Source organism: Clytia hemisphaerica, unplaced genomic scaffold (genome assembly GCF_902728285.1).
Source record: "Clytia hemisphaerica strain Z4C2 unplaced genomic scaffold, Clytia hemisphaerica genome assembly, whole genome shotgun sequence".
Taxonomy (NCBI): Eukaryota; Metazoa; Cnidaria; class Hydrozoa; order Leptothecata; family Clytiidae; genus Clytia; species Clytia hemisphaerica.
The window spans coordinates 596612-610210 of NW_027104185.1; the positions used below are offsets into that span (position 1 = coordinate 596612).

General features: G+C 35.4%; 2 protein-coding genes across 2 annotated transcripts; both read left to right on the forward strand.

Annotated features, from left to right (window-relative positions):
- The first annotated feature begins 7521 nt into the window (after positions 1–7521).
- LOC136814878 (N-acetyltransferase 9-like protein) lies at positions 7522–8360 on the forward strand. Its single transcript, XM_067071302.1, has one exon. The coding sequence runs from the start codon at positions 7743–7745 to the stop codon at positions 8352–8354; it is 612 nt and encodes a 203-aa protein (XP_066927403.1). The 5' UTR covers positions 7522–7742; the 3' UTR covers positions 8355–8360.
- Positions 8361–8494: 134 nt separating this feature from the next.
- On the forward strand, positions 8495–13198 carry LOC136814877 (26S proteasome regulatory subunit 10B). The gene is made up of 12 exons (XM_067071301.1): positions 8495–8641; positions 8923–9278; positions 9618–9705; positions 9933–9994; positions 10187–10253; positions 10427–10483; positions 10841–10902; positions 11085–11123; positions 11578–11659; positions 12067–12147; positions 12427–12498; positions 12965–13198. The coding sequence occupies exons 1-12, from the start codon at positions 8548–8550 to the stop codon at positions 13081–13083; spliced, it is 1179 nt and encodes a 392-aa protein (XP_066927402.1). The 5' UTR covers positions 8495–8547; the 3' UTR covers positions 13084–13198.
- The last annotated feature ends 401 nt before the right edge of the window (positions 13199–13599 follow it).

Sequence of the window (13599 nt, forward strand, 5' to 3'; positions counted from 1 at the left end):
AATCGGCCCGAACATTTTGTTTGGACCATGTATTTACAATTGAATTTAATTTTATTTACTTTTCCTGGTTTATCATCATCCATTGTTAAATTTTTTCATTAATTAGGCAAATTCAAAGTTCCAAATACCAGTTTGATTCACAAAGTTGTACCGTGAGTGGTCCTAAATCCGACAGCCCTGCCTAAATCCGACGTGGTCTTTCAAAGATACAAACTAAAATAAAAAAAACCTTTTGCTGTGACGCAACGAAAATACCAAAGTGTCAACTAAACTGGGAAGTTTGATACAGTAAACCAGTTGAACCAAATAATTAACAATAATTGCTTCTTATACGAAATTTTTTTTGCAAAATGTCAAACATCATAAATGATAATAAAAGGTAATTACATTCAGACGTTTACAACTCACACTTTTTAATTACATTAATTACATTATTGACATTTTGACATTATAGCCATCTTGTTAGATGTTTTGGATTTGCTTTGAGAATTCTTGCAATAGTTTTTCGTTCAACTTGGAGAAGGAGTGTTTGTAAACATAGAATTTTTTTTCATAACTTTATTTGGGGGGTCGGAATTAGGCAGGGCTGTCGGATTTAGGACCACTCACGGTATAACAGTACAAAAAACGATCCAGAAAAATTCTGCTTCGAATAGGAGAAGACCACGAGAAAAGGGAACGGGATAAAGAATAAAAAGAAGACCATATTATGTAAGATTCAAATCATTCTTTTTAATAATTTTCCTAACTTAAAATTGGAAAATAGATGATTAACTTTTATATTTGAACAATATATATTTGAATAAAGATGAAGATTTTTAAATTTGTTTGCTAAAATACGACCCTCGACATGGCCCGAGAATTCTCGGGCCAAAACTTTTATTGGAATGCGCATGAAGCCCGAGGATGGCCCGAGCATGGCCCGAGTTTTCGGGCCGCAGGCGGGCTTCACGCGGGCCACACGCGGGCTAGCTTTTGAAATCATGATTTAAACCCGCGTGTAATTTCAGGACTGCATTTTTTCTCTAGAAAAACTTGATTTCACTTAAATATTTGCTATTATTATTAAACTGGTCCTGGTTTTAAACTTTGAAGCGTGGTCCACGAGGAGTTTGTTAAGTTTATTTAGCAAGATGAACTGGATGAAACGCGATGAAATAAATTAAAATTAACATTTTCACACATTTTCAACGTCATTTTCACATTTTAATTTCATTATGACTGGACAAGCTGGATTAATCAATGGAATCTTCTGACACAGGCACAAAGGTATAGGTTGAACAGTCGTAGCCCGAACGTGGCCCGAACGTGGCCCGAATGATTCGGGTCAAGTTCGGGCCAAAAGAATTGATAGGGTCTCTCGGCTTGAACATGGCCCGAAGAGGCCCGAGAATTCTCAGGCCATGTTGAGGGTCGTGCTAAAATAAGGAATTTAAAATATAAATATTGGGTCCTGAAATTACACGCGCGATCGTAGCAAGTTTTCAAAAATCTGGCCCGCACATGGTCCGAAACTGCGCGGGCCCGTGCGGGCCATTTTTAAAAAGTATTAATCAAGAGGCCCAAACATGTTCGGGCCATGCCGTGGGTCGTCCGCCAACGGCTCTAACTTGTGGAGAAATGATTGTGATTGGTCAAATCTTGGAATGGCTGATTTATTTCTGGACTTTGACAACAACACAACTTTTGAAAACCAAACCAATTTTATTTGAAAGTCCTTACCTTTGTGAGAAAAATGAGGGGTCATTTGTTAAAATTGATTAAGTAGTTCCAAAGTTATTCCATTTTCAAACCACAAAAAAACCACCTTTTCAAGGAATTGCCTCCCTACCACGCGCAACCAAGAAATGACCTTTGGACAGCACCGAGAAACATTAAAGATGGCGGGTGAATTCTAGCCTTCCACGTGGCGGGGCGTGAGGAGTTTTGCTGGCGCGGTCTGAAAATCGGCCCGATGACTGTTAAACTTTAGCCTATCGCTAATGAGCTGGAAATGATAGCTAAAAACAAATTTTACCAATGAAAAGCTGAAACCCTTAGCTTTCCAACGGTATATGGTAGTCCTGATAAAAATTTCAGGAAAGTGCCGAAAAATCGAAATTTCTTCTTTTTTCTTGATTTAATTTAAAGACGGCCCTTATATTATCGAAAAGGCTACCATGTGTCAAACTAAAGTACTATCTTTCCCGCGTTTTATAAAAAAAACCGTGAGTCTATAACTAATCCAGCTCAATAGTGATAGCCATTTGAAAAATGGTGGTCAAGGTAGACGGTAGTGCCACGAATTCAGAGTCACCATTTTTTCACCTTGATGTCTAATAAATGGTATATCTTTTTATTGAAGGTAGGTAATGGGATGGGGTTTTTTTCTTTGTTTTCTCTGATAAATTCTGAGTATTTATAAAAAAAGAATGAACAAGTTTGGAGTTGTTAAGGATAAGTTATGATGGATGGAATGTTCTAATTTTGATTTTCGACTTGTTCCACGCAAAAAATGATGACGTCATCACAAAGCCATAGCTGTCAACTTCACCTCACAAAAATGCGGGAGAGCTCCAAGTTGGAAAAATTTTCTCCGATAATCCGATTTTTCTAAATTGGAAGATCAGTAAATCGAGGGAATTTCCCCGCTAAATCCAATTTTATTGGAAATTTTTTAGTCCCAATTTTCCAAAATCAGGAAATTCTGCCATTCCATTTTTTCAAAACCTGAATTTTTTTCAGGAAACCTGGAAATTTTTGGGGATGCGAGAGATGTGGGAGAAAATCCTGAAAATGTGGGAGATTTGGCTGAATTTTTTTCCCGCGGGAGAAAACATTGGTATGCAGGAGTCTCCCGCCCAATGCGGGAGAGTTGACCAGTGCGTCACAAACAACCATATAAACAAAACTCAACATTCTCACAAAAGTTGTCTTTTTGATTTCCCAAACATTCGTCTAAAGCGTTCACTTCCACAATAATTTATGTAATTGCAATTTCGTTCAGTCCACAGTCGGCTTCAACATATACACGTGTTTTTATTTACGTGATCGAAGTGCCAACTAAAACAATCCGGGGGTAAGTGGCGAAGCAACACAGCAGATTATTCGTAAAGTAAAGAAATATCTTTTGGCATTGACAATCAAATATAATATAAAATTTCCTTCAAAAATCAAAAATTCATTTTTCCTTCAAAAATCAAAAATTCATTTTTCATTCAAGAAAAATAAAAACAAAAGAGTTATGAATTAATATTAAGAAGCCCCGTCTTTTACTCTGGTCTAATTTCTGATCTTGGAACGTGCAAAACGCCCGTCCGCCCAATATCCACCCAATCAGCTTAAATTCGCGCAATTTTTGCGTCACACAAACTTTCTCGGCCACTCGTAATAATTATGCATTGCCAAATTTGGTTCTCCATTGTCAAGTCAGAATCTATGGTGACGTCACCTAAGCATAAAAAAGAAAGGATTTTGTCAGATTAATCTGCGAGATATTCTATTCGCCTCGCGAGCGCACTTTTCGTAGACAAGTCGGAATATTTTCTTTTACTCTCGGGATTGATGGTAACTTTTCATCTTCATTATTTTTAAAATGAAGCACAACCGAAAAAAAACGAAGCTTCAGAAAGTTGTGTATTTCCAGTGAGTAAACGATTCTGACAATTAACAAAATTGATGATGATGATTTTTTTTTCGGTCAGGCAAATGTCTCGTATTGGGGGTTCTAGTCTTGACCCCTAAGCCTACGCGAGATTGAAGCGTTTGGGTAAACGAGATAAAACTCCAAAAAAGCTGGTGTTTTGAAGCGCTTCCGTGATCGAAATATTGCTGTTTGTGACGCACTGTTGACAGCTATGCAAAGCATTCAACCTTCAACTTTTGATAGGAAGATTTTCAAGGCATACTTTATACTGTCAACTGCTCTAACTTGGGACGATTGGTCGAAACATGGGACATGGTTGATATCTGGTCTGTATTTTCACTTACTGTTAAATTTCTTTGACAACAACTTTGTTTTGATAACTCCACCAAGTTTATCAATCATACTTCTTCGTTCCTCTTAGAGTGCACAGACACTCGCGAGTGTTCCACTACGGATTTTTTTCATATTTTGATTTAAAACCCTATTCGGTGCGAAAGAGAAATCGTGTATTTTTTAATATGTCGTTCATTGACTCAAATCAAATGACTTTGGAGGTTCGGTGAAATGGTGGCTGAATTGCCGTCCCATGTTTTGTCGGATAGTCCCTTAGATCAGTTGACGGTACCTCAATTTTCATCAGCACTTCATGCTCTTTCTGCTAGAACCATCAGATTTTGAATTTTTTCAAAAAAAATAATTTTTTGCCCCAGCGAACACGCCATCTGGCAGGTGGCAAAATTTTGTGTTACTGTTTAAAATCAAGTTTTAGACCCTCTAACAGTTAGTCACACTAGCGTCCCGCCAAAATGCGTATCAAAGATTAATGATGCAAAAGCGTTCTATCGTTTACCTGACTCTCAAGCAAAAAAATATGCCACAAAAACTTCTAAAGGGATTCATGAAAAAATAACCCAGCACTTTTTAATGAAATTAACATTCTCAAAAACTATGAAAAATTGCCTAAAATTTGAGCTATAGATGAAAAAATTTGAGCCAAGCCAACCTTGAGAACTAATTTGAAGATCAACTTCCCAAGAAAAAGATCTACGGGGGAGACGGAACCCACCTAGATCCGCGCACTGCCGGATAGGCTATTTCCCGGAAATTTTGCCGGACCTCAAACACTGACCCATTTACATGTGCGGAATTGTTTTTACTTTAGCGTACAAACAAGGCCTTAAGAATCGAAGCGTTGTCTCGGGAATTGAATCACAATTTTTGGTTGGTTGATTTTGGCTGCTGCACGTTTTATTTTGTTTCACCTATTCAACAACTCAATTGTTCGACAACTCACTTGTTCGACAAATTTGCAAAAATGTCGGACAATTGAGTCGTCGAACAATTGAGCGACCAGATGATAGACAGACCAGTTGTTCGACACCAAGCTGTTCGACAATCACAGTATTGTCGGACAAGTGGATGTCGCATAGTTGACCATTAACATGTTTGACTTCCATTTGTTCGATACCCACTTGTAGTACCGTTGTAGGACAAAACATCCAATATTCGGCCAAACATTCAAATGCAAATATTCCGAAAATGCTGCTGTACAGCCAAGATAAACCAAGCTGGCTAATCAACTAAAATTCTGTCCCCGTGAAAAAAGCACCAAAAAATATTATTCTCATTTTTTATTACACAGTGCCAGCCTGGTTCGTTTATCAACTTTGCATTTTCCGGGCCATTTTAACGTTTGAAAGTTTTGTCTTGAGGGGTTTTTTTTACAACGACCTATACTCAGTAGACCTTTCCCACAATACAAATTCAGCGAGTGACGAAGTTTTCCCCAACAAATTTTTAAATTCATTTGCCTCGAAAGATTTTTAACAGCCACAGTTGTGCCTTCAATACTTCAATATATAATCGCTTAGTTACCGCTACAGATGCCTCATTTTCACAAAAATTTAGAGGCTTTTTGTCTAAGCGAAATATTTAGGTAAGATCTAATCCTTTTTCATGCGTAAGCAATGCACCTAACCGGTGTTTGCGATGACGAGAACCGCACGATACCGAGTACAATATGGGATATATTTTTCGAGTTCTGATTCTCTAAGTCACAGAGGCAAAATTCTTCTGAGAAAAATGACGTAACATGACGTAACTTGCATAATCAAGAACATGTTTAGTGACAATTAATGGTTGTCGAACAACTGGTTTGTCAATCAACTGCTATGTCGAACAAGTGGGCGCTTAGATGTTCGACATCTGTTTGTTCGCCATCCATTGATCGAACAAGTGTCGAACAACTGGGCGTCGAACAACTGGGTGCTTAGATGTTCGACACCTCGCCTGTGCGACAAATGAATTGTCAACCAAACGTACTGTCGAACAACTACATCGTCGAACTAGTGAGATTTTCCCATCTGAAGTATTGTTACGTTTTTATGTGCTACTGGACCTATAGCCTTTAGCCTATATACCATAAGTTGGTCTAATATCGACATCCCTCGTCTAATTCCGACACCCTTCTTTAGAGACAGGAATAATATGAAAGCTTAAATCACTGATTGAAAAAGGATTATTCCTCTCTGACCACTAAGCAAAAAAACAGTTTCAACCTTTCTATCAATTTCAGCTGATAAAAAGGGTGTCGGAATTAGAGGAGGGATGTCAATATAATAGTAGGGGGAAATTTGTAAAATCGCTCGATTTTTTTAGTCAAAGCACTTGTTATACATTTTTGGAAAGCTAAGGGGTAGGGGAATCAAAATAACTTGGGTGCCAATTTTTTTTCGGACACTTTGGTGTGATTTTCGGACAAATACGACGGTCTCAGGCAAAAATCATAGGGTGAAAAATTAATGAAAATTTTAGCTTGAGAAAATGGAGACCTGTTGTATATCTTTGGAAAGCTCTCAAAAAATTAAGATTAGTGATATATTGCGAGTATAGGTGATTTCAGTACCTAACTCGAGATATTGAGCTTCTGAAAGCGCAAAAACTGGACAAAACAGCTGTTTCTCTGGCTGAAAAACACTGAAAAACACTGTTTTCAAGGATTAATATCTCGAGTTAGGTAAAGAAATCACCTATACTCGCAATATATCATTAAACTTAATTTTTTGAGAGCTTTCCAAAAATATACAACAGGTCTCCATTTTCTCAAGCTAAAATTTTCATTAATTTTTCACCTAATGATTTTTGCCTGAGACCGTCGTATTTGTCCGAAAATAACACCCAAGTGTCCGAAAAAAATTGGCACCCAAGTTATTTTGATTCCCCTACCCCTTAGCTTTCCAAAAATGTATAACAAGTGCTTTGACTAAAAAATTCGAGCGACCTCAAAAAAACGAACAAATTTCCCCCTACTATAAGACCAACTTACGGTATCATTTTTAATGACTGAAAGGTCAATTTTTATCGTTTTTGAGCACTTTCAGAAAGTAACTATTTTATTTAATTGAGCATAACTTTGGATCTAATGAATGGAATTTAATATCACATTTTACACGTTTCTCATCGCAAAAATTTGTTCCTTTTTTGGTGTGAATGCCTACCTGGTGAGAGTAGCGAATTCACATTATTTTCTATGGTATCTATGATTCAGGGTTACCTTTTTGACCTGCTTTTTGGTCTCATTTAATCAATATTATAGAAAGTTTTTCTGTCTCTGATAAATTTTTGTCACATCAGGGTACAAAAAAAGGCTTTTCCATCTTCAAATTCAAGAATCTTGCCTAAATTTGAAGAATCTTGCCTAATTCGTCCCTGAGAAAAAAAACTTTGCTTTGACTATAACCCATTAATATACATTGATTTTAAAGTCCAAAATATGTATTTTCTGGAATTTTTTTGCGAGGGTTTAGAGCACTACTGCTAATGTATCAGTGTGTTATTATTTTATTGCTGGAGTTTTAAGTTATTCAACATGACTTCATTTTACTTAAAAAGTCAATTATATTGACTGGTAAATTCTCTGGAAATGTATGTGGGACAAAGAATTATTCATATAAAAGTAACCATCCAAAATTGCACCCTATAATGGTAAGAAAGTCTACGTTCCATAGACTACTGTCACCGATGCATAATAAAGTTGATTGCATGAAGATTCTTTTCTGGTTACATGAAGCTTAGAAAAAGTTTGATGATTTAGATTTTTAAGTATAAGGCAAAATTCATGAAAATCAACGAAAACACAATTTTGTTTGGTAACAAACTGATTTGTGTACCATACAAAAAACATCATGTTGAAAAATACCATCAGTGGATGCAAGACGAAGAACTGTTAGAGAAAACTGCTTCAGAACCGTTATCTCTTGAAAAGGAATATGAAATGCAAAAAAGCTGGTGGATAGATGACGATAAATGTACTTTCATACTACTTTCTAAACTAATTTTTGATAATTCACCGGATAATGAAATTGAATCTATGGTTGGGGATGTGAACTTGTTTTTTAATAACTCTGACAATAAAACAGAAGCAGAAGTTGAAGTCATGATTGCTGAGAGTTCTATGAGGGGACAAGGGCTAGGAAAAGAAGCTGTAAATGTTATGATGTTTTACGGATTCAAATATCTAAATGTGAAACTTTTTTCTGTAAAAATTGGTTTTGATAATGTGGCAAGCATTAAACTTTTTACAAATCTTGGATTTACAGAGGAGAGTCGTAGTGAGGTTTTCAGAGAAGTGACACTCAATTTGGATTGCCAGTCAACAGATTTTCAAAACATTGTCAAATTGGTGGAATTGAATTTTGAAAAATCAAACTATGATAACATTTTTAAATAAATTCAATATTCAGTTTCTTTATTTTGTCTTTCATTTCCTAGTGTGTGATAAATATATAATGTGTGTTTGATAATGTCATGATCTTGATCTTAGATAATTTAATGGGTTTATTAAAAACAATCTTAAAAACATTCTTTTACAGCAAATAAATAAAAAACTTCAACAAAAATAATCATAAACCAAACAAGCCAATATGACTGTCGACAGCAATAACAGAGAATCGGTTCTTGGAAATTACCGAAAGAAATTACAAGAACATCGCGAAGTTGAAGCAAGACTCAAAGAAGGTATTAATCATGATTCTTTCTTTGATGTGGTGTAAACAAATTGTTGATATATTAGATCGATTTTATTATCTTAATAATTTTAAATCCCTTTCTTACCTTTTATAAAGCCTTACAATATTCTTTTTCTTAAAAGCAATGGCTAGTCCTTAAAAGCAGATGTTTAAGATTATATTGCTGTTAAAAACAATAAAGTCAAGGAGATTATACCCGATTTCAACCATAGGCTTATAATCAGTGTCCTCAAAACATTTTTTAAATTCTTTTAAATTTTCTGTTTCAAGTTCGTGAACAACTGAAAGAGCTCAACGTGAATTACGAGAAATCAGAGAACAATTTGAAAGCACTTCAAAGTGTCGGTCAAATAGTTGGTGAAATTCTGAAGCAATTGACAGAAGAAAAATATATCGTCAAAGCAACAAATGGTCCCAGATATGTGGTTGGTATTCGACGTGGTATTGATAAAACTAAACTTCGACAAGGTACACGTGTTGCACTGGATATGACCACTCTCACCATTATGAGGATGTTACCGCGTGAAGTGGATCCACTTGTTTATAATATGTCACACGAAGACCCTGGAAACATCTCATACGCACAAATTGGTGGTTTGTCTGAACAAATCCGTGAACTGAGAGAGGTAAACATCCACTTTGTTAAATTTGAAGCTTTTTGTGATTGGATTTTTTTATATTAGCTCTTATTATTGTCTCTACGATATTTTGAGATAATATAATTATACGTCCTTTCTAGTTTTTATTGATCAGTCTCGAGCTAAGTACATTTTGTACTGTTTCACATTAATTTTAAAGTGAATAGGAGAGTAATAGCATAGCTAAAGATTTGTCGATGGTAGATGATAAGAGTTCATTGTAGTACAACAGGATTGTTTCTCTTGCATTGAAAATTTTATCATCAGACCAAAATCTTTCAGTATTGTTATCATCAAATTATTTTCCATTTCGAATTATTTGTTTAGGTCATTGAATTACCCTTGATCAATCCAGAACTGTTTCAACGTGTTGGAATTTCACCTCCAAAAGGATGTCTCTTATACGGGCCACCTGGTATGTTTAGTTCGTTCTCTAGGAAAGTTCACAAGAATGTTATCTAGATTGGCTGTAAAATATCATTATTTACTCTGCTGCCCATATTGAGAAGTTCTTGATCCCTTGACAACAATGTGTTTGCCTAAAATTTATATTGTTTTTGTTTTTTCTTTTCGACTTCATTCTCGTTGACCCAAATTGTTGTAAAGTAAACCAATTAAACTTTAGTACTGTATTGATTGTAGGTACTGGTAAAACATTATTAGCCAAGGCTGTGGCAAGTCAGCTGGATTGTAACTTTCTAAAGGTAGGTTATTTATTCACACTTTTGCAATAACGACCGCTGAGACACGTGTACAGAAATGGACAAATGGTTGAAACCTTAATTTTCTGAAGCTCTACCGTGACTTACCTAAGATTTTTTTTTCCAAGTTTTTTATTTCATTTTCAACTCTGTCCTTTTTTTCTCACAACTGGTTTTTCTTTCTCTCACCTTCAGGTTGTATCAAGCGCCATTGTTGACAAATATATCGGTGAAAGTGCACGTCTTATTCGCGAAATGTTCGGTAAGAAATTATATATAATAATTGTATTTTAATGTCATATTACATATCTCGCAAATGACTAAAGTAAGTGTTCTGACCCTCTGTTACCCTTCTTACCACGAAATTTGCAGTGAAATCAGGTGAAATTGACATTATCTTGAGTTTTTAACAAACCCTTCTCCTTCATTCCATAGCATACGCACGTGATCATCAACCTTGCATCATCTTCATGGACGAGATTGACGCCATTGGTATGTACTATGATTGGCTTTCATCATTTTGTTGTTTTCATATTTAAACTACTTCCATCCATTCTCCAATCGGCATCAGATCCTTGAAAAGTTTAGAATTTTTGAGAAAAATAACATGGAAAAATTGGGATTTGAGGGTGCACCTTAACCCTTTATTAAAGTAAATTCACTTTGAGTATATGCACTAATTTTAGTTTTGGTTGTCATTTGCCAATTTCTTTCTATTTTTTTTAACATCTCTTTCATCACCAAAGATTTGGTATATGTATATGTACATATGTCTATGTAATAATTCTATTCAACACTAAATGTTTGAAAGGTCACTAAATAAATCTCTTTGATTCTTATTATTAACAGGTGGAAGACGTTTTTCAGAAGGTACTTCGGCTGATCGTGAAATTCAACGAACCTTAATGGAAGTAAGTGTCTTAGTTTATTTTTTTAGGGGGAAACTGGCTCTGTTTTGTCTTAGTAAAATGTCTTTTCATCTTTTCATCTGATCATCCAACATTCAATTTTCACCTACTCAAGATTTAGTGAATCTTCTAAGTTATCATATTTTTATCAACGTTCTATTCCTTCGTTTTAATCTCTTTTTCAGCTTCTGAATCAAATGGACGGTTTCGACGTTCTAGGAAAAGTAAGATTTCCTCTGTTTTTATTCCTTTCACCCAATTTCTTTTATTTTCCTAGGGGTTTTGGCCAAACTCCGGAATGTAAATATTTCACGAGGACTAATTTTCGCGAAAATTAATCCACGCGAATTTAATTCAGTTTAGGTAACACGCAGTTTGACCCGCAAAAACGAAGACAGTAAAAGTGCTGACTTACCGTCGTCCTAAGTCAGTCATCTAAACAAATTAGGAACTTACTGTCTCCGTCGCAGAAAAATACAGATCCATAAACTTGCTCAAAACTCTCGCATGATGGCTCCGGATGAACTGAAGTTATTCCATTTGTCACTTTCAATTAACACCATTCTTGACCAATGGAAGAGCTTCATTTCAACCTACTCGGAATAATTCCCTCTGAATTTCTTAGGGTTTTCTTTGGATTGATGTTTGTACCATAAAATCAATGCATTTGTTCTTTAGGTTAAAATGATTATGGCAACTAACCGACCAGATACTCTCGACCCTGCTCTTTTGAGACCTGGTCGTTTGGACAGAAAAATCCGTAAGTACTATTGGCATTGCTTCGATCAATGTTAAAAGTTGAAGGCTTTCCGTCTCAAATTTATGCATAATTCACAAAAATTTCAAGAAAATTAGCTTCTTTCGTCTAAGACGAAAAACCTTTCTTTGACCGTTGACCATCTCACTTTGGTTTATTGCTTGACAAGGGACAGCTTGAAATTAATCATATAGTTTTTGAGATGCTGAGCTAGAAGCTGATTTTTTTTTAAACAGCGATGTATTGTGGGATTGTTTCGGGGGTATTACAATAGAATTCCCTCGAGGAATTCCTTTAAGAGATCTCTATTGTAATACCTCCGAAACAATCCCGAAATGCATCGCTTTTTTAGAAAAATCTAAAACTCCGATAAGTTCTTTTACCAAAAGGAAATTTTTGATTATTTTCAGATATTGATTTGCCAAACGAACAAGGACGAATGGATATTTTGAAAATCCACTCAGCGCCCATCACTAAGCATGGCGAAATTGGTAAGAAAAATGACTTGTGTTCTCTTTTATTTATCGAAGCATAAAGGAATACTTACGGTAGTCAACTCGATTCTAATCTTTTACTAATTTTCGAGATAAAGGATTGCTCCTCTTAGCTCCATAAATTTCAAAAAAAAATTTCTTCTTAAAAATAGAATTAGATGTGTATTTCATAATTGCTACCCGTTGTTTCAGAAGTCAACTTCATGGCAAACTTGCAATGCTTGAAATCTGCGTCAAGATTTTGAAATATTTCTTTCATTTTTGTTCTCATTTTAGATTACGAAGCGATCGTTAAATTATCGGACGGTTTCAATGGAGCGGATCTTCGAAATGTTTGTACTGAAGCAGGTATGATAATTTTTCTACTCCTACTTTACTCGAGCTTTCCCGCCAAAACCAGTTTCAGTCAAGTCCTTATGTCGAACTCTATATACTTACATCTACCTTGGACAAGTTGTCAGAACCTTAATGGAACTAATTTTCACCCATTTCGTGGTTTTTCGGTTTTTTAAAACGGCGAAAGTTAGCTCCTATAAAATGCAAATTTTCCAATGTTATCCGGGATTTTGAGAAATTCCAATGAAAATTTACCAAAAAAGAGCAAAACAGCAAAAGATCAGTTGACGCACCCTTTAAACTTGTTAACATCAAGCAAATTTACTTTCCCTTAGCGTTTTTGAGCTATGGAAACAATTTTTTACTTTTTTCTGAGTATCTACTCTTTCAAACGACAATAACACGATTTCTATAAAAGATTTCACTCTGAGATGTGTTCAGCTTTTTTATCTTCACTTCCCTCTTTTTTCGTTTCCAGGAATGTTTGCGATTCGCGGTGAACGGGATTACGTCACTCAGGAAGATTTCATGAAGGCCGTCCGAAAGCTGGCCGATAATAAGAAGTTGGAAACCAAACTAGACTACAAACCAATCTAATTTGATGAATTTTATTTATGAGTACATGATTCCATGTTAAATATAGGCAGATTGTGAAAGGTGGGCGAATTTTTAGAAACATGTTGAGAACAACAAGAATTGAACGAATTTCAAACTTCATTGTTTTTTTTCTCTATGTCTTCCATCCATATTAATTTTCTTTTGTTGATAAATTGGTGGTCTTATCTGACTTAATACAGCAGTGTGTAACACAAAATAAGTATCTCCAAACTACTTGTTTCCCCGGTACTTTCTTCCTAGGAAATTTGTACACCCTATAGTCCAAAAGATTCCTTATTTCCAAGTAAAACTGTCTATCCTTAGAAAGAAAACCCTCATTGTACCCTTCACATGAATGGAATTTTCAGCCTGTGAAGCCTAGACTACTTGGGTATCCTAATAAACTATCTAACCTGATCTAGCTTTTGGAAAGTATTTTCAATTTTTTTTCTGATAAAAGGTTCCTCAAAAATGAAAAAAATGGTGTATCAAAGCTTGAAGGTATACCTAAATGAG

Coding starts and splice junctions, on each gene's coding strand:
- LOC136814877 (XM_067071301.1), top strand. CDS start 8,548: ATGACTGTCGACAGCAATAACAGAGAATCGGTTCTTGGAAATTACCGA. Junction 9,279..9,617: donor AAATCCGTGAACTGAGAGAG/GTAAACATCCAC, acceptor TTATTTGTTTAG/GTCATTGAATTACCCTTGAT. Junction 10,903..11,084: donor TTCAACGAACCTTAATGGAA/GTAAGTGTCTTA, acceptor TCTCTTTTTCAG/CTTCTGAATCAAATGGACGG.
- LOC136814878 (XM_067071302.1), top strand. CDS start 7,743: ATGAAAATCAACGAAAACACAATTTTGTTTGGTAACAAACTGATTTGT.